Source organism: Mastacembelus armatus, chromosome 15, assembly GCF_900324485.2.
Source record: "Mastacembelus armatus chromosome 15, fMasArm1.2, whole genome shotgun sequence".
Classification (NCBI taxonomy): domain Eukaryota; kingdom Metazoa; phylum Chordata; class Actinopteri; order Synbranchiformes; family Mastacembelidae; genus Mastacembelus; species Mastacembelus armatus.
This window is the reverse complement of record NC_046647.1, coordinates 8987654-9013169: the sequence shown is the minus strand read 5'-3', so window position 1 is coordinate 9013169 and position 25516 is coordinate 8987654. Positions and strand designations below refer to the sequence as shown.

At 41.2% G+C, this 25516-nt stretch overlaps 1 protein-coding gene across 2 annotated transcripts; it reads left to right on the top strand.

The window, feature by feature from the left end:
* The first annotated feature begins 198 nt into the window (after positions 1-198).
* On the top strand, positions 199-6799 carry LOC113131930 (eukaryotic translation initiation factor 2-alpha kinase 3-like). 2 transcript variants are annotated; one of them, XM_026309698.1, is made up of 16 exons: positions 199-545; positions 779-875; positions 984-1075; positions 1169-1259; positions 1515-1579; positions 1663-1747; positions 2963-2994; positions 3172-3214; positions 3316-3392; positions 3504-3629; positions 3746-3874; positions 4124-4334; positions 4416-4559; positions 4651-4749; positions 4918-4980; positions 5148-6799. In XM_026309698.1, exons 1-16 carry the CDS (start codon positions 481-483, stop codon positions 5283-5285), a joined length of 1557 nt encoding a protein of 518 aa, XP_026165483.1. In that variant the 5' UTR covers positions 199-480; the 3' UTR covers positions 5286-6799. The 2 variants fall into 2 exon arrangements, with proteins under 2 accessions (XP_026165483.1, XP_026165482.1); XM_026309697.1 differs by having other exon boundaries at positions 4648-4749.
* The last annotated feature ends 18717 nt before the right edge of the window (positions 6800-25516 follow it).

Sequence of the window (25516 nt, the reverse complement as noted above, 5' to 3'; positions counted from 1 at the left end):
CAAACCAAAATTACACCAGGGAAGTGGGATTTTTCGATCTAGCACTTAGTTATATAAAAAATAGGAAAACCAAAACAAATAAGGACGTCCCACATCTGCAGAAGATTCTCGTGAAGACCGGTCGTTGTTAACATGTGAGTCTTAAACTTTGATCGTTTTACCATTTACCGTGTTCCCTGAACGCAACATTAACGGGAACGGAAAGCGAGCGCACTTTAAATTTGACCCAATAAGATTTGACCATGTGGGGACACTTGTGGAGCTGCGACTAACATTTATCACATTTATGTTATCATAGGTGTTAGCCGCTGCTACATAGTGTAAGCAGCTGCATATTGTTAGCCGCTGCTACATAGTGTAAGCAGCTGCATATTGTTAGCCGCTGCTACATAGTGTAAGCAGCTGCATATTGTTAGCCGCTGCTACATAGTGTAAGCAGCTGCATATTGTTAACCGCGGCTACATAGTGATAGCCTAAGGATGGAAAAAACAAACAAACATGACCACAGAGTAGCTTCAGTGCTGAAACATAAGGGCGCTGAAAGGTGAGTAATAATACTGCTAAACAATGTCATGTTTTTGTGTTTTAATGTCATAAAAGTTATCTCTTATTTTGACTGTACTTCGTTAAACGAGCTTCTTGCAAAAATAAAGGCACATGCTAGCTGCTACATAGGCATTAGCTCTGTCAGTAACTGCGATAATGAAGCATCAGTTGCAGATAAAAACAACACAGGGAGGCTTGGTTACAGTGATAAGTTTGATAATCCTTTATCAGATCCGTCCTGAGGCCCATCAATGGTCCTGCCAAAAAGGGCCCAGCAGCTAAAAACATCCTGAGTGATGTGAGCGAGAAGGAAAATCACAGACCAGTGGTGAGATTGCTGCCTTGTCTTTAAAAGATTACATGCAGAGTGTGTCATTCATGTGTTTAACTTGGGAGATGGCAGTAATTACTAAAACACGATTATATTTCCTTTCAGAAAACAGCAGAAAATCCTACTCCATCCATCACTGCACCCAATAATGGATCCTGTCAGAGGAACAGAGTGCCTGAGCCGCTCACACTGGAAAGGTTTAATGCTGCACTGTGTCCACACTGCATCCTAATAAACTGTTTAATTACCATTTGAAATGTATTAAATAAGGTTTTATTTTGTTGCTGTAGCATCGTGATTTCTGGTGAAAAGCATCAAGCTAAAACCGGGAAAACAGAGGAGGAAGATAAAGAGGTTGCAGCCAAGTCTGGATATCACAAGGTATAAAAAAAAAAAACTCAAAATACAGTACTACGCAGTACTACTCACTCCTGGTCCCTGGCTTAAATAATGATCAAAAAAGTTGCAGAAATTGTAGTGGCTTATTATTCAGGTTGGAAATTTAAGACTGTGGTAAATGACACTACAAAATAGGTGTAAAAGTCCACACATCAGCATGCAAATTAGTTGAGGCTAAGATAATTAAAATGCAAAGTAATTGTACAATAAACGGCTAAAGATCAGTTTGTATTTCAGCGGTCTTCCTGGTCAGCTGTGTCCGATGATGCTCTGGCCAAGCCGTCTACAACACCATGCACACAGTGAGTCACTGACTGATGATAGAGTGTAGAGACTGATAATATGTGAACATATTTTATTAATATCTCTTTTTGGATTCTCCAAGTGTACCCTGTGATGGAAAAACAAAAATCAGTGGAACAGCTACAAGCAATCCTGTTGTTTCATCATCAGACTCTTTAAAGGATCAGGTGTGTTTTTGTCTTGGCACACCTAACTCTCCAAGAGGCTAAAGGAAACAAATCCACCCCAAGATACTTTATCATTATTGGTTGTCTTGGTGTGATGATTAGTGCATTGTATAAATTGCAGTACATTAAAATGTCATGGTCTAAAAACCTAAGTAGGATTTAGAACACATGGGTTCAAGACAGAATTTCGGGACCCTGGTGTTTTTTGTGTATTAAACCTAGTCAAAGCTTAGACCTGGCTCTTTAATGTGGAACACATTTCAAATTGAATAAGCTAAAGCAGGGGATCATAAAGATCAAACTACGGCGGCCGACAAGGGCAAACGCGCCGCAACGGCCAAAACGCATGCAAGAGAGAAAACAACGGAAGTGCGCCAAGTCGATAGGGGACCCCGAACTGAAGGATGCTATGAACGAAGAACTTTTACAGAGGCGAGAGACACACGTAGTGATAGCCGCGTCTCATTTCGGAGGCTGTGCATATGTGTATAGTTTTGAATTGCAACATAATGAGCATCCTCTGATGATTGTTCTCATGTGCGCTAATATGTGCTAAAAATGTTCTATTACATTTGTTTACTTGATCAAAAGTGTCATACAATGTTGGGAGACATGGGGGTGGAGCTGTATGGGGGGTTGATTTTGCAGGGTGGGACCTTTGAAGGTACGTTTTCCATTTATTATTTTTTAAACACTTGGCCGTCACGTTTTACAATACTCTACTTTTATAATATTGTAAAACGTGACGGCCAAGTGTTTAAAAAGAAATAAACGGAAAACGTACCTTTTTTTTTTTTTTTTAAATGTCGCCTCTGTAAAAGTTAGCCAAACTTTGTTCATAGCATCCGTCAGTTCGGCGACCCCTGTCGGCCTGGCACACTTCCGTTGTTTTCTCTCTTGCGTGTGTTTTCGCATGTGTTTTGGCCGCTGCGGCGCGTTTGCCCTTGTTGGCCACTGTATCAAACACTGTCCAGATACTTACGGTTTGGTCTGTATGTGTGCAGAATTAAATACAAATAAATAGAAAATGTAAATGTGTGTTTTACAGTTAGTGGGCAGATTTTGCATTGGAAGTACAGAAATAATTGATTACAGCCAAAGACATTTCATTTACTTTGCCAAAGATTTACCTTTACAATATGTAAACCAAAGTGATGTCTGTAAATGCTTATGTTTGACTGACTATTATTTTCTATATTTTCTCCAACTAAAAAGGAACAAAACCCTGACGTGAAGCCCAAAATAATGTAAGTTACCCTTAGAGAGCTGTCTTAGAGCTCCAGTACATTATAAGTCACTAATTGTCAAGAACAATTTCACTAATTATTTTTTATCCTAACAATGAACTGTATGTTAATTGTGCTATAGAGCTAGTAATTATTATTGTTGGTGTTGGCAAAATATAAGTTGACTTGTCTCGTTAGAACTGCAGCACATGAGCGAAACGCCTGTCAAAACACCAAAGAGGTACACTGAACTCTTTGTAGAGTTTATTTTACGTTTATCATTTGGTAAAAAATTTTTTCCTGTAATGTAAATTCTATATCGTCATGTATTTGTTCATTAAGGATGACATTACATCTGAAGAAACGAAACCTGGAAAAAGTGCCAGTGAAATGACATTAACCCAATCAGAAACTTTCAGGTATGGAGAATTAAAACTAAATATTGGCATGTTCAGTATTTGATGTTTGTTTTGGTTGTTGTCCATTGTAAAATAAGGGAGACATTTCTGTATTATCCGTTGCTCCAACAGGAACAGATTTACATCAGAATTTGATGTTATAATGTGCATCGGTCAAGGGGCCTTTGGCTGTGTTTTCAAAGTAACACGAAAACTAGAGGGGAAGCAATTTGCTGTAAAGATTGCCAGTTATAATGAGTAAGTTAGCCATCCCATGATTTCTTTCAAGTTTTTCATGAGCCTTTCATTGTCCAGTGTGTCAGCTGCAGATGTCAGCCAACATATTTAACAGCTGTTTTCTTACTTTGGATCAGAATAGCTCTGCGAGAAGTGAAGGCATTGTCAGATCTCAGTCACCTGCACATTGTTCGATACTTCACGTGTTGGGTAGAGGATTCAGCATATCAATGGGAAGATGCAGATGGCAGCTGGAGTACTTCTCAGTAAGTCTCAACCACATTAAAGAATTAAACCTAACATGAGGCTGCTCTCTCCGGTTGGAGTTTCAGGCCTGTTTCACCTCCGATAACACTCAGCGTCATTGGTGGGTGTCAGAAATATTCTCTATTCTACCTGTTCATCACTGCAGCAAGGTGGAAAGTTAAATCACTGGAGGTCAGCAATGACACATTTCAGGGGATGTTAAATTGCTCTCTGTTACGTTGTTTCAGCGTGTTTTCTTACTTTTCTAGATCTTCTGGTAATTCAGCTTCAAAGTACCTCTACATTCAGATGGAGCTTTGTGACACTAAAACACTCAGAGTGTGGATAGATGAGAAAAACACTCAGAATGTGAAGAAATCTCTGCGCAAGAGAAGAGAAGAAAGTCTCATCATTGCTCAGCAGATAGTCAGTGGAGTCGAGTACATTCACTCCAAAATGTTCATCCACAGAGACCTGAAGGTGAGAGGAAGTGGATAAAGTCAGCATTTATTACATCATATCATGAAGCTACATGTTTGTTTATTGGTGTGCTCTGATTAGCCTGGAAATATCATGTTTGGGCGGGAAGGAGAAGTGAAGATTGGGGATTTTGGTCTGGTCACTGCTGAGAATGACGACGATGCTGAGAACCTGATGGAGAGAACAGTGTACAAAGGAACCCCATCCTACATGGCTCCTGAGCAGGTGAGATGGTCTACACTAACTTTATATTCATGTGGATTATTAAACAGTGGTTGTCAAAGGAAGACATTATGTTTTTATTTCACGACAGAAGACTGAGAAAACCTATGACCGAAAGGTTGATATATTTTCTCTGGGGCTGATATATTTCGAACTTCTGTGGAAAATCAACACCGTTCATGAAAAACAGATGGTGAGTTGAGTCGTTCATGCATTATTTATTTATTTTTTTTAAGTGCCAGATATTTTCTTCAGATGTTTTATTATTGTTAAAGTTCAACAGGGCTTGTTAGGTTTATCAGTAGCTTATTGGGTGCACCAGGGTAGTTACATGTACTTTCTCTTTTTTTTTTGAAAACAGATTTGGGCTGATGTCAGAAGACGGAAACTGCCTGACGGGTTTTTATGCTGCTTTCGCCACGAGGTACATCAGTGTTTTAACTGAGCTGGTTAATGGCTCAAATACACAGAAAGTGTTTTAGCTGCATTTTTCACACGTCTGATGAAACAGATGTGCTCCCATTTTAAATGTGAATATGAGCAGAAGGACACCTCACATTTAGTACAATTTTTTTCTTTGCAATGTTGCAGTACATCATTATAAGGTCACTGCTGAGTGAGAAGCCAGAAGATCGACCTGAAGCAAGTAAGCTCAAGACAGACCTGGATGACTGCGCTCGCAGCCTTAACACTGAAGAAATTGCACGTCGTGGCAGCAGAACGTGTTGAATATCAAGATCAAAAAGATCATGTATTGAAGCTTTTTTTGGTGGGGGGTTGCTTGCTGTTTGTGCAATAATGAATTGGACATCTTTAAATCCCAGATGACCAAGATCAAATGATTAATGCTGGATGTTCGAATCCTGACTAAGGATATCTGGCTATGTCAGTTCTTCTAACAACTGTCATTTATATTACCTGCAATAGCAAAAGAAAGCACCACACACAGGTGGCCTGGGAAAATGATGAAAAACAGGAAGTATGTTTTTTGTACACTTTCCCAATTACATTGCAACACTTTTCCCTGGATGTTTTGCATTTCTCTGATTGTATAAAGGAAAATGCCAGTAGCTTAAAAGCTCAGTGTAATGCACACTGACTGTGTATTTGTCAGTGGAGGACTCCTTTTTGTTCAACATTTACAATGAGTCACTAATGAGCTACTCAAGTAGATGGTGCCCTCCTGAATAAACCTATTATGAACAGGTCAGATTAGCCAAAGGGTCCTACTACTCACACAGCGCTATATTTTAAATCTTGTCTTGCTATAATTGCACAGTGTCAGTGGACAACCTAAAAACCGTGCCATTGTAGTTGAACGAACTTCATGGTCTAATATTGATTATATCTGAGAGGTTTTCCTGTTTACAATAACTAAACCTGAGAATAAACCTCCCTTGCAGGGTTGACATCGCAGGTATGTTGCCAGGAAAACAATCTCAACATGACTTTAGATCAGGGGAGTCCAATCCTTGTCCTCGGGGGCCACTGTCCTGCTTGTTTTCGAAAAATCCCTGCCCTACTGGATTACCTGGATCAGGTGTGTTCAGTCCATTAGAATCTGGAAGATACCATCTCAGATGAGGGTTAAGGGAGGGGAAGACAAAGTGAAATGGTATCCCCCAATTTCTGATCGGCAGGGAGCAGGGATATTTGACAACTGACCCAGATTATGGGGTCAGTTCTAACATTTCACTCCTTGTGTTTGACATTAAGCCATGCATTTTCTGTTTGTGTTGCACAGGCATTTTCTAGGCCATTTTTTAGCAGAAACGTGAAGCTAGTTTGTATAGCAGTTTGAACACACTGAGTTAAAAGCGCTCAAAGTGTCAAGTGTTAAACTCCCCGGTCTCCCCTATGTGATTTAAATGTGGTTGAAAATGAAATATGTTATATTTTACTGTCAGTTTTATCTGGATATTGCTCTATAGATGAATGATAATGACCATGTTAATGCTTCCTGCCAATGTCTGCTTACTCAATTTGGCTGAGCAGCAAACTTTGTAAGAGCCCTGTTTTTTCCAGACATCTTCCATTTCTGAGGCCACTGTGCTGCTGGGAACACTAGGTTATAGAAATGGTTTTAAACTCTTGCCCTGATCTGCACCACCGACCTTGCTCCACAGTTTTATCACAGAGGCTTACAGAGAGTTCCTTCTTTTTCATGTCTTGGTTTTTGTCCTGTCAGCTTTTCATTATGTTGTAACTTGTTTCTTCAGACTTAAAAATGACTTTAATTCCTATGTGTATCTTACTGTGTCATGTTAATGTAGATACAGAGCAACATATATTTTGGCCAATTCTCAATATATTACTGACTGTACTCCCTCACAAAATTGTCAGTTTCTTATATTTATTTATATATACAGTGGGTACGGAAAGTATTCAGACCCCTTTAAATTTTTTACTCTTTGTGTCATTGCAGCCATTTGCCGAAATCAAAAAAATTCATTTTATTTCTCAATGTACACTCAGCACCCCATCTTGACAGAAAAAAAACCAAATGTACAAATTTTTGCAAATTTATTAAAAAAGAGAAACTGAAATATCACATGGTCATAAGTATTCAGACCCTGTGCTCAGTATTGAGTAGAAGCACCCTTTTGAGCTAGTACTGTACTAGCTGTACCATGAGTCGTCTTGGGAATGATGCAACAAGTTTTTCACACCTGGATTTGGGGATCCTCTGCCGTTCTTCCTTGCAGATCCTCTCCAGTTCTGTCAGGTTGGATGGTGAACATTGGTGGACAGCCATTTTCAGGTCTCTCCAGAGATGCTCAATTGGGTTTAGGTCAGGGCTCTGGCTGGGCCAGTCAAGAACGGTCACAGAGTTGTTCCGAAGCCACTCCTTTGTCATTTTAGCTGTGTGCTTAGGGTCATTGTCCTGTTGAAAGGTGAACCTTCGGCCCAGTCTGAGGTCCTGAGCACTCTGGAAGAGGTTTTCTTTCAGGATCTCTCTGTACTTAGCCACATTCATCTTTCCTTCAATTGCAACCAGTCGTCCTGCCCCTGCAGCTGAAAAACACCCCCACAACATGATGCTCCCATCACCATGTTTCACTGTAGGGATTGTATTGGGCAGGTGGTGAGCAGTGCCTGGTTTTCTCCACACATACCGCTTAGAATTAACGCCAAAAAGTTCAATCTTGGTCTCATCAGACCAGAGAATCTTATTTCTCATAGTCTGGGAGTCCTTCATGTGTTTTTTGGCAAACTCTATGCAGGCTTTCATGTGTCTTGCACTGAGGAGAGGCTTCCGTCGGGCCACTCTGCCATAAAGCCCCGACTGGTGGAGGGCTGCAGTGATAGTTGACTTTGTGGAACTTTCTCCCATCTCCCTACTGCATCTCTGGAGCTCAGCCACAGTGATCTTTGGGTTCTTCTTTACCTCTCTCACCAAGGCTCTTCGCCCACGATTGCTCAGTTTGGCTGGACGGCCAGGTCTAGGAAGAGTTCTGGTCGTCCCAAACCTTTTCCATTTGAGGATTATGGAGGCCACTGTGCTCTTAGGAACCTTGAGTGCTGCAGAAATTCTTTTGTAACCTTGGCCAGATCTGTGCCTTGCCACAATTCTGTCTCTGAGCTCCTTGGGCAGTTCCTTCAACCTCATGATTCTCATTTGCTCTGACATGCACTGTGAGCTGTAAGGTCTTATATAGACAGGTGTGTGCCTTTCCTAATCAAGTCCAGTCAGTTTAATTAAACACAGCTGGACCCCAATGAAGGAGCAGAACCATCTCAAGGAGGATCAGAAGAAATGGACAGCATGTGAGTTAAATATGAGTGTCACTGCAAAGGGTCTGAATACTTATGACCATGTGATATTTCAGTTTTTCTTTTTTAATAAATTTGCAAAAATTTCTACATTTCTGTTTTTTTCTGTCAAGATGGGGTGCTGAGTGTACATTAATGAGAAATAAAATGAACTTTTTTGATTTTGGCAAATGGCTGCAATGACACAAAGAGTGAAAAATTTAAAGGGGTCTGAATACTTTCCGTACCCACTGTATATTATATATATATCTATATAGATATATATATCTATATATATAGATATATATATAGTAGAATCTGCTTTGTTGGCTCAAAACTGTCCCCAGAATCAGCATGAAAAGAATAGAAAACAACAAAACCATAATCATTTTTTATATTGATCTCTGTATATCATTTATCTCTGACAACCACAGAGATGTTGATGTTAGCTCAGCTGTCCTTGTAATTAGCTTATATTATATGAATTATTACAAATTTTCCTAAAATTTGTTGAATTGAGCTGCATGGTTTTTGTAAGTGAAATAATTTTGCCCACTGACCTGATTTGTTGTTGTCTTGTGAAGTGTGGCCTGTAGGGGGAGCTGTGGCTCTGTAGCTCAAAGCATTCAGACTTCAGGTCTCTGCAGCCTGTGGGTGAGAAAGGTTTATTCACAGTGAGAGGGCCAAAACCAAGGAAGTTGTTTGACATTTAATCATGCCTCTGGCTCATGCTGGATGATTAGCATCCCAGTGGAAAATAACAGTAATGTGCCAAAAAGCAAAATCCCACACAAACACCTGGCCTTAGTGCACACAGTCACGTGGGCCCTGGCAATCAGCACAAATCAGTTCCTATAGTTCAGTAAGTTAACTCAACAATTACCACAGTGCAAAGCCCCTTTAGCGGCTGTGGGCAGAGGCCACAGCTGGGAGGACTGATTTCATTTGGATAGAATAACAGTTGATTTCAGGCTTCTCAGCAGTGGCTCCAGTTTTTGATTCCCTGTAAAACTCAGATGTTGACAGAAGCTGTAAAGACGGAAAAGCTGCTGAAATCAACAATTTCTAAATCCAGGATTACTTCACGTAGTGAACACAAGATTTTTTTTAATTTTTTTTTTTATCCTTGCGCGTTGATATTCCCTCAAAAATTTAAACATTACTAAATTATTTTAAATCTGCATAAATACATTTTCAGCCACTTGGGGGCGGCACAACCAACAAATAACACACAACATCACAAAGTTCATCTGCAGAAATTGTTAGTCAGCACTCAGTTACTAGCAGACACAAAGGAACATCAGCATTAGTATATGTGTGTTAAATTGCATCCAGATGAACAAGACCACACAGCCCACTTGCACCTGTAGAATAAGGGACACTGCAGTGAAGACAGTAATTTGTACATCTTGGCCTGAGAATGGTGGTTTGACGGAGGAGTCAGACTCCATGTCAAATTGGAGTGGGGGTGGTCTGCGACACCTCTTATATGCCTACAGTGATTCATCCTCACACCTCATCTCATGTGATTCCAATGACCCATGTGTTTTTAAGGTGTAAGGAATCCACAAATGTTAAATAGCTTTTACCTTTCACCAGTGGGTCAGCCCTGAACAAGCTTCTTAAATTAGAGGTTAAACATTTCAAGCACATCTAATGGTCAGCTATAGCACTTTAGAGTATAACATAACCTGGATGACTGAGAATCAACACAGACATGGTTCAATTTCACCTGCTGAATAATGACCATTATTTGCCAGCTGATGTTACCCTATTTTATACTGGATGTCTTTTAGATATCAAGTGTATGGGAAAACTTCACACCACCAAAACAATGTACTTTCTCATTTTAGCAGTATCTAGGATAAGAAACCTGGTGTGTTTCCAATCTTCCCCAGCTGTCGCGCTTGTACGAGCAGGGTTATTGGATGTATTGAGGTCACTTCCTCTGAGAGCAGTGTGGGCACTGAGGCAGTTCTCTAGTCAGTGGTCTGGATCGTGTAGCTGGGGGTAAAATGGACTCACCGGTCAGGGGAACAGCAGCAGAGTGTCTGCCCATAGTCTCAGGGGTCAGAGCGAACGATTACTCTCTACATAGTCTCACTGCAGAAGCGGCAACCAGAGTTTGTTCTGCTCTGTGTGTTTTAGGAATCAGCTTTGCTTGCAAAGACAAAACTATCACCCCCAGCAGACATCAAAATGAAAATAAGAGTTGAGGACACACACGAGTTGTCAGTGCTCTTATCTTCCCTGTCTGTACATATATTTTAAAAGTTTCTGTTGTTAAGTTATAGCCCTCTTAACCTCTGGTGAACTCCAGTTAACTGGAGCGTGACCACATGCTGTGCCTTGTCAGAGGCCCCAGCTTGGCTTTTACTTTGGACTTTCCACCTCTCCAGAACCACATCCTGCCTTTGTCCAGTCAACTTAAGGAACATTGCCTGTGTGATTTAAAGGGCCACACCAGTGAATTTGAACGTTTCAACCTATTTACTACAACTCGTGCAACGTTTCAGATGTCATAATGAATTTATTTGTTCATTTTCAAACAGTCTTTGTTTTTTTTCATATTGTACTCAACTTGTGACGCCTAAAACTAGCCTGAACTGCATAACCTCCATCATCTTAGTGTGGCAGTGCAGTCATGCAGTTGATTTAGTCAATTTACACATTGCTGGTGACCCCACTGAGCATAAAGCTCTTTCACTCAGCCCCTCAGAATTGCATTCAGCTTGTTTTTTTTTTTTTTAAGCTTGCAACATTTGTGTTTTAGTTCTCTAACTGCTTTTTACATAGCAGGCAGCTGTTTTCAATCACACTTCATACTAATGTAGGAGCCTTTATCCTTTAACCCCTAGACTTAATGCAGGTAATGGATTCATTGTTGAGTTGTAGAGAAATGATAAAAAATGCAAAGTCCCTGCTGTGTCCCTTTAAAGTTACAGTACAACCAATTTAACTGTGTCAAACAGAGACATAAACGTCTTCACAATAATTTAAATATATATACTGTCACTTTTCCTTTCAAACCGTCATAATCCAAATTTATTTGTGTATCTGTGTATCTCCCATTTTGGGAGAAACCCCTTGTGTTCACTCAGATCCACCTGATTCAGAGAACAGAGGAGAGCAGATCCTCTCAACTACACCTACAATACATCCTCCCCCAAGCTCCTGAACTGCAGTTACATAAAACCTTCACAGGAAAACACCCAACCGGTTTATATTAAGTGCACTGTAAATCAGAGACAATAGATTTGGCAAACCTCACCTCCACATCAGCCAAATATTTTTTTCATATGTTATGATATTAATTTAGGCTCCAGCAGATCCCTGTGACCCTGGTTAGGAAAAAGTGGGTATAGATAATGGATGATATTCATTGTCATGACTTATATTATCCCTAAAAAGCATAGTTCGCTTGTTTGTCACTGCTGTATAGACTCTCCTGTCCTTGTCTTGCCACTCTGGATTATGGAATCAATGTAAACTAATTTTCCTCTATGTTGAGGTATTTAATGCATCTTAAAGTTATTTCTTCATATTGTTGTTGTCAGGATAATATATAAGTTCATTCAAGAATTTGTGCCTTGACTCAAATAATAAAATAAAACATTCACACCTCAAAAGTTAAGTTTTTAACTTCCAGAAAATATTTAGTAAAATGTTCTCCAGCAATTATACTATAATAGTGTTTCCCAAAATGAGATCTATTGCAGGGGGGGCAGGAGGCATGCACTTCTGAACCCGGGGAACTTTTTCATATTTCTTAAAAACTTTAGAGGAAGTTCCCCTATTTGTGTGGGAACCACAGTTGGAACTGAGAACTATAGTAGTTCTTAGAGGTTTCTGCACTGACCTGATTTATTGTTGCCTCCTGTAGTGTGGCTTTTAGGGGACTTTTTTAGCTCCTACTTTGGAGTAGGTACTTTTCAGAGTGATGCACATTTGCATTGATGCCACTAAGCATCACCGGCAAGCACCAATTTGAAAAAATAATTTTAATAATGTAAACAACAGCTTTTACATGGAAAAATTCACGAATGGAGTGACACAGAGAGAGAAAATTAGAGAGATCTTGATTTTCGCTACCGTGCAGAAGTGACGTCGCTAGAGCAACCATCACCATTGACTTGAATGGGGAAACTACTTTCATTTTGACATCTAAAAGAATTGAATTTCAACTATTCACAATGTGAATTCCAGATATCCACAATTACATGTTTACTAGTCAAAAGTCGAATTACAGATATCTTTAATTCCACACAATTCAACTGTGGATACCTGAAACTGAAATTGGAGTTCTGACTAGTCAAAAATCCATTGTAGATTTCTTAAATCTGAGTTTTGACTAGTCAAAATGTAATTCCAGATATCTAATAAATGCTCAGTAGTGCCTGTGACATCATTTTGGATATTAATAATATGGGGTTGTGCAAAAACTGTAAAAAAAAAAAGGGGAGGACTTGAAGAAAAAGCTTGAGAACCACAGCCTTACTTAATAAATACTGATACAAAATAACATTTTCATTTCATGTATCCAAAGATTTTTGTTGGGGTTTCATTAAAATTGATCTGGCTGTGTTGGTGTGTGTGTGTGTTTTCTTGGAAGGTGTGTGCAGTGGCTGAAGGAGCTGTCAGAACAACTTGCCTTATGCTGTCTTGTGTCACTTTGTGTGGGCTGGTAATTTACTACAAATGATATTGCATTCTCTCTGTTGACAGCCTGCCAAAGCTGTCGAGTGGCAAAGGCAGCAAAGTCGTTTGTCAACCTCCTGCTCCCTCAAATCCCCAAACACTCGCAGTCTTCCTGCAGTCGTCGCACCAACTCACAGCTTTTGAAGGTCAAGGGCACGACTCAGTTGGTAAATCTTTAATAAGTCAAAGAGTCAGCCCCATCTGGAGTTCAGCAGTTCACTGCGGAGCAGCAGGGGAGGTGGAAGTGTGTCAGGAGGATCCTCTGAAAGCTTCTGCAGCTTCTTATTCTCCTGTTTTCATTTGCAGAAATGACACCCTCTGACAGCCCAGCTGTTGTGCCAATTTCATGCCCACATGAAAGACGTGTGTGAGGTGATGAAATCATGATGTCAGAGTGCATGTCTCAGAAGGCAATGTAAAGAAAGACCAAAGGAAAAAAAAAAAAAAAAAAAAAGAGGATTTACTTAAAGGGGTGACTCGATTTTCTGTGAATAAATAGAAACTGCACTTTGTGTCAGAGTTTGTGTCTTTATCTTTGACAAGTATTAGAGCTGAAGGTTACAATATTCACCCACTGCAACCACCAACGCTAAAGTTATTTACTACTTGAAGGAGCCTTCTAAATCGGGGACAGGGACATCTGAGCATCCTCCTCATTGCTGTCACATATATGTCATAAGTGTGGTAAATACAAGGCAACAGGCAGTTCTGTGAAGTAACCATTTCATTTGCTTTTAAAGGATTCAGAAGGAGATGTATAATTCTAAAAATGCAGAGTGAAGCTAAGAGATAGGATTCATGTTTGGCTGCTATTAAAGGCTCTACGGTGAAGTGTTTCTGGTTTAGAAATTTGAATAATCAGCTCCGGCAGTATCAAGAATGATGATGTCATTGCACAAACGAAACATGAGAATAAATTCAGGTAGCGTGATGCCAGTGGTGATTAACTAGGCAGGGTACAAAGTTAGCACGGCTGCAAAGAAAAAAGAAAAAGGCAAACTCATCAAACTGGCAGATGAATTGAAAGATGGAGTGAATTGACAGGAATTAATTACTTTTGTAATGTTTGCAGATCTATGCTTGCCTCTTCCTCTTTGTGTCAGTAGTAATTACACAGACACCTATGGGAGAGGACAGGGAGGGAGATGAAAGCGCCGTGAAACCAGGACATGAACAAAGCCTGCAACAGAAAGAGGGGGCCAACGCTTGAACACCATGCCATGACAGACAGCCTTTGGGGTTGTTTTATTCAGCTGCCAGGAGCCTTTTAGGATTCGTTTTATCTGCTCTGCCTTCCCACCCACCCACACGCCCACCCCTTTGGATGGTCCTCCAGATGATTTGTGTCCAGTTTGGCATCACTCGAGCCAACACAGCCTCTAAAAGCAGACACACTCTGCCTCCTTTGCTGCAGTCAAGTCACTTGTCTTGTGTTTGAGAACCTCTTTTCTGCCTGAGTAGGTTTGTTCACATTTAAGTGAAAGGCAACTTTAGAATGTGCATTTTAAATATGAATATAAGATATATTTTAATACTTACAATGAGATATATTTTTCTGGATGTTCCTTTTTTTTGCAGAATAAATAAAATCCTGCAAACCGATAATATTAGTAAGTAGGTACTGAATAACATCTTGGTTTACCATGCTACACAGTGCACTGTCACAGCTGCAGTATTGAGTCAGAAACCAAAGCACTGCACAAAGTGAACATTTAGGCATCATATTGGTAGATGTAATGAAAATGTGACCGGTATCAAAGCTGGGATTCATGTTAGTAGTGCACTGACACAGTGCAATCACTCCAAACATTTCTCTACATGCTGTATATAACCTGATAAGATGTACTTTAAAAGCCCCTCGAGGGATAAACACAGTTGAATCAAAGTCAATGCGCGGCACATCTGGGCTCTCACAAATCCTTTTAGGGAGGGTTAAAAGTCCCGATTGGTGGCACTCGGCTCCTGCATTCTTCATCAGACCCAAATTAGTGGCATTACACTCTGAGAGGCATCTCATAAATGGATTTCTTGTTGTGTGTGACGCCTCATAGGGGAATCGGTGCACCATGTGGCCATCTGTCTTTGTACTTCCTGCCTCCTTCCCAGAAATCAACAGTCTGTGGTCTGAACCACACTCGCCATCCTGTTGTCTGCATCCCCTTTTTTTCCCCATCAAGGTATCTAAGCTCTATAGACTGCATCTGCCCTATGAGCACATGCTGTGCTTTGTGACTACAGCCATGTCACTCTGCAGAGAACATCACACACATTGTCGTCCCTAAGAGCTTTTTTAGTGCTGCACATTATCTTTACTCAGTGATATATGGCCACATTATTGAGAGATTCAGATCAATGGGGGCCTATTGATTACTGACATCACATCCATTTCGTTTTAGTATTTCAAGGTCCAGCCATACCTCCTTTTAGCACATTAGCAAAGCATCCTCTATAAAATCTCTACAACCATTTTTCTTCCTTTCAAATTGGGTAGAATTTAATGGAAACGCCAACCCATAAACTCAAAACAAATATGCCTTTTCTGCTTAGGTACAAATAACGACAATTCCTTTTTATAGACACAGAACTATTTTTGGTATGAGATAAGATGTGTTAATAATTAAGCTATAGCAGATTTCTCTACCATTGAACAGAGCCAGGATAGCTGTTTCACCCTGTTCCTGAGCAGATGTATTTCCTCAGCTCAGACGGACTCAGATAATGACGCATCACCCAGTATGTTCAAATATGTTCTTGATACGACTGATAAGGATCCTTTAAATGTGGGTATTAAAGTATCGTGACCATGATACCACGGGGACAATTTCCACAGACTCTATATCCTAGTTAAATTTGGCAGTGCTCATACACGTCTTTTATATTCATTTCTGGAAGACACATACTGTGATAAGCAAACAGTGGTCAGTATTAACCAGCTACCAGTGTGACTCAAATCAGGCTAATGTAACCAGATTTACTAAAACATTGGTTGTGAGAATTTACACAGAAGAAAACAAAAGCAATTTTGCCCAGCGGGACCAAAATATTTTTATACCTTTTGTTATTTTATAACAAAGTATAAGTAACATGTATCATTCATAAACACAAATATTGCATATTAAATGTTAACAAACCCTAAACTATACCATACACTTCAACTGCAACACACAAAGCCACTGCCAAATATAAAAGTAGATTGAAACATACCTTTACAAAGACAAAACACATTCTGCTGGCTGACTCCACTGCACACCACTGGTGACATAGCTGGGTTTCATTATATGCTTTAATTACTAATCATACATAAATATTAATCCTGATATTATTACTCCATCAGTGACTGTCCTGCTCAGCACCTGGCCACATTTCTCTCCCATCTGCTGGCTGCCTGTGAGGACAATGACTGGGCTCATGCACCAGTGCAATCGCTGGCCAAATTGGCCAAGTCCATTTGGAGCCACAGAAGTTGGCCTCCCTGTGGAGTGGCACTTGGATATTTGGTGTGCTCATTGCTCTGCTGCTAATTGTGTGGCAGCAAAAGGGCGCTCTGGCAAATGAGTCCCTCCATCACTCCATTGTGTTTTCTTGTTTTGCCAGTGACAGTGCCAACCCAGCGTGACAAGGCCGGAGCACACAAAACCATATTTGGACTGTATGGCTTTTGTTTCTCTCTCTCTCTCTCTCTCTCTCTCTCTCTCTCTCTCTCTCTCTCTCTCTCTCTCTCTCTCTCTCTCTCTCTCTCTCTCTCTCTCTCTCTCTCTCTCTCTCTCTCTCTCTCTCTCTTTAAACTATTTGGCTTGGTTATATTTCTCTTTGACATAGCATTTAGTGCAGCATCTGGTAATTAGAAAAAAAATGTTCTATTAAGTGAACCATGCTAATTATATTACATAAACACCACATCCTGAATAACTTTCAGTCTGTAAAAACACCCCATCGTGGCCCTGTTGTTTCAAGCTTATAGACACGTTCACTAAGAAACTGTGTCCTCCAGGGGGCACTGTTGTATCAGGCTGCAACAGCTCTTAATTTGTAACTGAAGGAGATGGGAAGTAGCAGGACTGTCTACCACCCCTATCTGTGTTTGTGTCCTCACTTTGTAAGACAATGGCACTATATTCTTATCCAGTCTAACCTCTACCTGGAGAAAGAGACAAACTGCATAGCACTTTCCCTCCTGCAGCAAATTAAATCAGAATCCCATTACAGAAAAACAGATAACACTCCCACAATTCAATACCACTATTGTATGACCAAAACAGGAAATATGGTACATGTTGACTACTGGAGATATGTCATTTCAGGAGAGGAATACTTGTACGGTTCTCAGTGAGGGGGGTCCATTAATCGACACAACGCGTGATTCTGAATGATAGCCGCTCTGCTAATAGAACTGACAAGCTCATTTGAATTATTGCTAAATTACTGGAGAAATGTTGATCTCACTGAGAACAATAGGTCTGATCCCAGTCCAAGGAATGGAGCAGTTTTATAGGCCTATGTAATTACTTAGATATTACATGTGTTTTCTGTGCTTTAGCCATATTCAGATAATGCATAATGTGCTGTATAATTTCCTTGACCTTGCCCTGACTATTTTATTGCATTGCTCACCCTGAAAGCTGTGATTGGCCTCACCACGTCTCACCTCCGCTCTCTCCACCACCAGTTAAACCCACTCGGTCCTCAGATATTTGAATATGGATGCCATCTTTCACTATGTTATTGGCCTCTTTCTCTCCTCCCGTCTTTCATTACAAATGATCTCTCAGTGCTAATGAGTACATGTCTAAAAATACCATCCTTGTCCAGAGAGCTGGATGTGTCGTGGTGCGTGTTGGGCTTTAACAGATGTTAATGGTTATGGAACATCAGAGTGGTGTAATGAATAGAGGCACAGCTACTCTGAGTTCATTTAGAGAGACTATTTTAATATTCAACATGCATCCGCACCCGCCCACTGAAATTCCACAGCCGTGGATTTAGTGCAGACGCCCCCTACGCCCCTCCTGACTACCTTTTTAACATAGCGCTGGTGTTCCCTGTTGCCATGGTAACACCACATGACCTTTCCTGGTAGGTCGAGCTCATGTCAGCGTGTTGTCTGAAAGATTTTATTCTAGCTCGATGCTCACTGGAGGTCTTTGCAGTTAGAAATGTTCTCCGGTTTGACGGATGAGGGAAGCGTTCCAACTGGACCTGGTCTCAGGGTGAAAGGAAACGTAAGGTGATGGATGGAGCCGTCACCACTCTCATCTAATTAACTGACAGGGTCCCCTCACTGCCTGCATGAAGTCCCAATGACTTCGTTCATAGAGAAATATGTGGGAATGGCCATATTTGCTTTTGCCAACCTTCTCCAGTGAGGGAAAAAAGGAGTATACTCGAATCAAGTTCATCTCCACTTGAGACAGATTGGCAATTATCACTTGAGAGGTTACAGCCCAGACAAATTTTAACTTTAGAACTGGAGTATTAAGAATTTAACAGTGTTAGTTGTGGTTACTGCCATGAATTGGGCATAAAATGACTGTTGTAATTTCAGGTTGAAGTGCCTATTCATTTAAGAAATAGTTCAACATTTGGAAAAATATGCTTCTGCTGTTGAGGTTTGTTTAGTAGTGTTGACTGTAGTGCCGCTCGTCATGATTAGTGTTAGGACACAATTTAGATTAACATGAGGTTGTGACTAGGTGTTATTTTAAGCCTAGCTTAGACTAAAGACTGGAAGCAGGGGGAGCAGCAGCAGCAAGCCAGGCTCTCTTCAACACTAATTATGTTGTATCTTGTTTCCTTGAGCCATGTAAAAGGAAAAATGTAAAAAGACTGTGATTTAAGGGCCAGTTACACACCGCACTAATGCTGCACATGCAGTGGGAAGAACTGGTAATATACACATTTTCTGACTAGGACGTGTTTGTACATTAGTTTAAGATTGTTAGCATTACAGTGATTCCATTTCTATTTGTTTATAGATTAAACAAATGGGATATAAAGTGTTGATGTACAGATGCTGAGAAGCAGATTTTTGGAATCAACCAGGCGAGCTGTTCTTCCTGCCTCCACTGTTTATCTTAAACTGTGGTAATTGCTAATCTGGTTGTCGAACTCTGAATTGGTGCCCAAATCTACAACTTGTTCGGCAATTTGAGTAGATCTGCTGTTATGCACATTTTTGTGCATAACAGTTGAAGAAAGAGTCAACCAATCACAGCGTTGGAGGTGGGGCTTAAAAATGCCACCATCACATTTATGTAGAAATGACTAACTGATATAAATGAAAACTTTTAAATGCTGCCAGAAACAGCTACAGCAGCCCCCAACTCCTCAACACAATGAACAAAATCACACCAAATAGGTGAAGTGAAAGAAAACAGCAGTTCAGTCTGATGATCACAGCAGTGGTAACAGTCTTCTCACATAAGATCTAAGAACGTGAATAACTATATTTACCAAGTTGTTTCTTCATCTGAGTGACATCACCTGCTGCAGGCAAGCCAGTCATGACTTTGTTTGAATCAGCTCAGTTAATGAGTCTCTAGACTTTCCGCAGGCTGACAGCAGTAATTTCACTTTACAAACCTGGACATTACACAGTGATGCATGATGACTGTGTGACCACATGGGGAGAAACCATCTAGATGATTTCATCAGGCCCGTTAGTTCATGATGACCAGATCAGAAGTGCCAAACCAGCAAAATGTTTGCAGCATGAGAGTCAGCTGTAAGTGGGACCCCACACCCTTGCCTCTCTCCGTGAGAAACATAGGGGAGACATGAAACGTGGGCCTCCCGCTGTTCTTGCCGAAGGCTTCAAGTCTAATTCAGACAAGATGTTGAATGTTCAACAGCCCCCTTTTCTTATTTGTAGTGCAGATCAAGATGAAAACGTGGTGAGCGGCAGGAGCAGACCTCTCTGGAGGGGTTTCATTAGATATTACAATCTAAGCTTCCTTCAAGGCCAGGGTCAAAGATGGCTCCTATTTGCACCTTATTTCATGGCCAGGAAGATAATCGACCCACGCAGAGTCCATCTGGTTCATATGGAGGTCTTGTTTAGGAATGGCCTTTGTAGCACGCAATGTGGCACGGCTCACACAGCCCGTGAATGAGAGGAAAACAAGGACTGTGAGAAACCAAACAAAGAAAGATTTGTTTTCTTTTATACGAAGTAACTTCAGCATCAGAACCTCATTTCTCACAGCACAGTGGTTTCAGGTTTGCAGACAGTAACATGACAGTCTCATGAGTTTCCAGGCTCTGGCTATCAATGAGTCTGTTGTCTTCGTACAGTCTTGCTGAGTGCGATAATGCCAGTGTGACCTCCCCTTCTGTCCTCGTGATCTGCTTTGTGTCCTTCATAGGTGGTAATCAGATATAGTGGACTGATTGTGGAACAAATGACCCAGGGCAGTCCAGCTGCACTGGAGTACAGTTTCATCCCTTAAATGATGATGTCACTACCCCCATGTGACAGAGCTCAGTTTCACTGTCAGATCAATTATTCACAGCGTTTAATTGGATCAGCTGAATCCAGATCGCTCCAGGGATCCATTTCCAGTAACAGCAGCTGCAAATAAACCCTGAGCCAGCACACAAGACATAAGGCTCCAGATCAATATCCACACCATATCCGACTACGGGCACACCTCACTGACTTTATAAAACTACACAAAAGACATGCAAGTTTTCTTCCATGGGAGGAAATAATATATGCAGTATAAGTATAAGTACACATTTCCTTTTTTAGATGAATCTGGGCTGCTCCACGCTGTAACAAGAGGAGGGAGTGGAGGTGATAATCTCAGAACATTGGGTGAAGGCCAGTCTGTGATGATGCTGCATGTATTAATCACAGAGTCACGTACAGTGGCATTCACAGCCTCTTAGTCATCAGATATTCCCCCTATCTGCTTCACTCCTCTCTCCAACTCATTACTGGCCTCACAGTCAAAGATGGCCTTTGTGCAGGGGGAGGGGGGCAGAGCTGACCAAGACAGTCCTACTCCCCCCAGACAGTACTGGGTTTCAGGCTAGTATAGTGCAGACAGCTTTCCATTCACAAGGTGGGTGATCAAAACACTGGGCCTATAGTACTGTGGAGAAGGAGAAAGAGCAGCCCATTCATGTTGTGTCTTCAGATGGTAGTTACATTAAACTTGGTTTTCACATGAAACCTATAGTGTTTGTCTTCCAACCAACTTAGAAGCTATTTATATACTCAGTCTTATCAATAAGCACACACAAATGCAATAAGCTTCTGAGTAATCCAATGTACACACCACTAAATGGTCACGTTAGTCACCGAAAGCCCCTAATTTGCTGATTGAAAAGATTTATAAGCCCCCTGGTTCCCATCATCATGAAATTACCCTGAAGCCATGAATACGTCTCTTTGATTCCCTGCTTGTATGCAGTCTTATACCACCTATAGAGGCAGTACTCACGAGGTCCTGAGTGTCTTTTGGCAGGTCTCCAGACATGTTCTTTGGTAAAAAGTTAACACAAACGAGCCTAGCTGTAACCCCATTCATGTCGCATCCTTTGACTAGAGAACATTGCCTCCTTTGACTATGGCAGACTCACCATGTGTGCACACCTCACTACTCTGTTATATGTGCCCACTGAAATACTTTCAAATGGACCTACTCAATGGCCTTTAAAACACTCGGAGCAGATATTGGAAGCAAAGCTAGTTATAAAAACCTTGTGTTAAGCTTTCATCTTAATGGCTACAAGGAGTTCAAGTGGTCCCTTCAAACATTAGCATTCGTAGCAGTACGGGCATAGTTTCAAAAGGAAGCTAAGCACGATTAAAAATAAATAGGATCAGAATGAGCACAGATTACTGTTTTCTCAGGGTCTAATTCTATTAATCGTACGTGCCGAGAGGGTGATGATCGCCGCAGTATGTACGACCAGCAGCTCCGCAGGGTGCAGTGACCTTGTGACTGGTGACCTTTTCTGTGTTTCTCTTCAACCTGAGGGGACATGCTGTGGAGACTCAGCTAATCGGCTTTGTTCACCACTCAACTCCAGCTCTAATAAGCCTATTGATCTGGGTATGCATTGATCCAGTGTTCAGACCGGTGGCTGGGCCGGGTTAGCAGGTTGTGTGGGTAAATTCTGAGTGTGTGTGTTGGGGGATGGGTTTATGTTCACCACTTAACAATCAGGCCTTTTGTTTTTGAATTCAGAATATTTTTCATACTTCTTGTGTGAAGTTGTAGCATTAGGCTCAGCTAATTTAAAACAAGAACACATGGGCTCAATAGGCCATTTAAATGCTTAACATCAAAGACTGTGCCTTTGTATGTTAGACCTTGTATCCATGTCATTGTACCTGTCTCTGTGTGTGCAAGTGAGGACATTCCAGTGATTAAGAGCTCACAATGTACCGTTATACATCAGTGAAGCTGCTGAGCATAGTAGGCATGGGACAGTTTACATATTCAATATGTGTATATGATGAAAAGGCCATTACGTTAGGTCAGCAGAGACACTCTCTTGGAATTTACTGGCTGCCTCTGCAATAATAAAGCGGCATGTGAAATGCTGTGTTTGTCAGAAACTGCTATTCATTCATTACATGAAATATGTGATTTAATTTTGCGCTTGACTCGCCACAGTATGCGCCATAATGTTTAGTAAGTCATATGGGACATCATGTACGGATCGGTTGCTGTGCTGGTGTTCAGTGAAACACTGCAGTGTGATCATTCATCTGGTTTCATGAATGCGTGCCCTGATTTGCTTTAGATGTTCAGCTACAGCAGTGGTGTGACTAGTGATGGCAGTCTAGGGTTGTTAATAGGCATCTGTGCTTTGAGTTTGAATGGGTTGAATGAAATTTGCTGCAAAAAAAAAAAAAGTGCTCCACAGGATGAATTTCTAGCACTTTAATGATCTTTGACTTAATATAGAGTGCCATAATTTGTTAAAATGTTTTTGTCCATTAATCAGATTTATGCAATTAGATTTATTCTCCAAAAGTAATTACATTCCCATCAGCCTCAGCGGCACTTTGTTTAGTGCTATTCAGCCAAGCTAACACAGTAAACATGCAAAATGCCATAGAATATTAGCATTGTCACTGTGTTTGCATGTTTCCTACAACTGCAAAAATGAAATGAATGTGGCACTCATGGCTGTAAACTCTTCCTCTCGCAGTTCAAAAAAATAAAAAGTCAAGGCCATGTTGAGAAAGTCTTTTTGCACTGTGCTGAGAGAGCTGGTGAGCTCATGACTAATGTTCAACACGACAAAGTCGGCTGCCCATTTTTGACCACTTATATAAACATTGTCTGTTGCGCCTTAAGCTCTGACAAGTCTATTTCAAAGCATCCTGTCAGAATAGGCTCTGAGACTGGGCTGCTGTCAGTGCTGCATACAAATCCTGCGAGAATCCACAAAAACAAAATGACTCAGAGACCGATTGGTCAGGGAATTAATTTCATCTGAAAATCATCTCAATGGAACCATACCTCATTTACTCATGACTGACATTCAGATGGAAGATGATTGCTACCTCACATACTGTAACTTGGTCATCATCTTAGCTGATGTTAACAGCACAACGCTCAGTTCTTCTGTAACAAATATAACCTGACAGGAGAAAAGGCCAGGATAAGAGTGCAAGGGCGGTCAGAGCTGACATTGGGTTAAATACATTCGAGTTGCAGCAGTGAATTAGGGCACAAAGGGAGCTCAAATGGAACGGACAAGCTTCGGTTCCTTCAGGGAGATTATGAAACTAGCCTTTACAGTGAAATGATTCTCCATTCTGATGTTTTCATGAAACATTTCTATTTCTGGACTATCTTCCCATCATCCTCGCTAACCAAGCACACAAACATCAGAACGTACTCAACACATAGGACATCACACCGAGTGTTATTGTGGATGGCAGATGAAGTCACCCAAACACGCAAAGAGTGCATAAGAGTGGAGCATGCACAATCACACATCATGCACGAAGAAAGAGAGAGTACAAAAAAATAAAGGCATTTTCTACATGAATCGAACAAAAGAGATTTTCTGTGCAGATGTGTGTAGCAGATGCCTCTTATGGTTTAATATTCAGTGTACATGTGCACACGCCCAAGATGCTAACTCGGGCTGAGTAACATTAAATTGCATAATTCTTATTTGTCTGGGACCAATGTGGAAACTGTACTAAACTCATACAACAGCTATGTCTAATTCCCACTTCCATTTTGCACAAAACACAACAAATCCCTCCCCCTCACTCACACACACGCACACACACACACACACACACACACACACACACTGCCCTATGGCAACAAATACTCAATGTTCGCCTTCCCTTGCAGAGTGAGATCACCAGTCTGTGTGTGTATGTGTTGAAAATATTCTCAGCTCCCGCAGCCAAGTCTGCCCTGCCCCCATCAGACAGCAAAACACTTGCATGTGTAATTTTTGGCCCGGAGGATTGATGAACAAAAAGTAACAGTTGGTGTGCATGTGTGCGATGTCTCCTTGTGCCAACATGTTTTCTGTTTCTCTTATTTGTAGATCTGTATGGCCCTGAAATGCTTTGTGTTTCGGGATAGCAAATCTCCGAGTGCTCGCTAGCCTCCGCCTCTGAGCAGGGTCAAAGGTCACGGTGCATATCGTCTCAATACGGAAACTGCTCTTCCAGCTCTGCAGCTCAAAAGCTGGCCACACTGAGCTCTTTGTCATCGGTGCCAGAGAGCCCAGTTGGGTCAACAATGCTACTTCCAAACTAATCAACAAAGGATTTCTCATTTATGCTGCAAACATTTACAAATAAGAGTGCACTTTCTACAACAGCTGCAGAAAAAACATGTAATAATACCATCTATGATCTTTTCCTCTTTTGTCTGTCTGTATTTTTTAAAATAGCCTCAGAACCATTTGGCTCAGCTCCAGCTGTTATGAGAGGATGGAGAGGAAGAGATTTGCTAGGAAGAGGGTGGGGGTGGGTGAGTGCATAAAAGGACGGAAATGTAGGGAGAGCCACAGAGGAGGAGGGGTATCTGCTGTAAAATCCTGTTATGCAACCCCTTTTCTGTGGAATACTGTTAAAAATGTAGGAGGAAAAACAGCTTTGCAATTAGCGCTCAGTGTCCTGAGGGTCCTGGTCTCCCCCAATCACATCGCTCTGTCCTGCTCTCCCCGGCGTGCGTGTTGCTAAGCAGATGATGTGACTCAGGAACACACACTGCTATTCTTGTAGTGTCAGTGTGGAGCAGACATGCTGATAGCAGTGCTCTGTCTGTGCCTGCGAGTGAGCCAATGTTTACTGGAAAAGACCAGGGTTGCTGTTGTTTCCTCTGCCTCGGCTGCTCCCATAAATGCCGTGAGAGCCGAATGAAGAGCTAAGCCTCCTTATATTTTGGGTGCATTCATGGTTTACAGCAACTTAGGGTGTGGTCTCCATACGCGGGTGCTTCCTATGTGGTGAGTGGTGTGTTTATGGGTCTGGCCCTGTTTCCTGACTCTCAGATAAGGACCACCCACCAAGG

Excerpts from the sequence above, each read along its gene's own strand:
- LOC113131930 (XM_026309697.1), top strand. The coding sequence starts at position 481 with ATGGAAAAAACAAACAAACATGACCACAGAGTAGCTTCAGTGCTGAAA. Across the intron at positions 3,875-4,123 it reads GGCAGCTGGAGTACTTCTCA|ATCTTCTGGTAATTCAGCTT; the intron begins GTAAGTCTCAAC and ends TTACTTTTCTAG. Across the intron at positions 4,750-4,917 it reads CCGTTCATGAAAAACAGATG|ATTTGGGCTGATGTCAGAAG; the intron begins GTGAGTTGAGTC and ends TTTTGAAAACAG.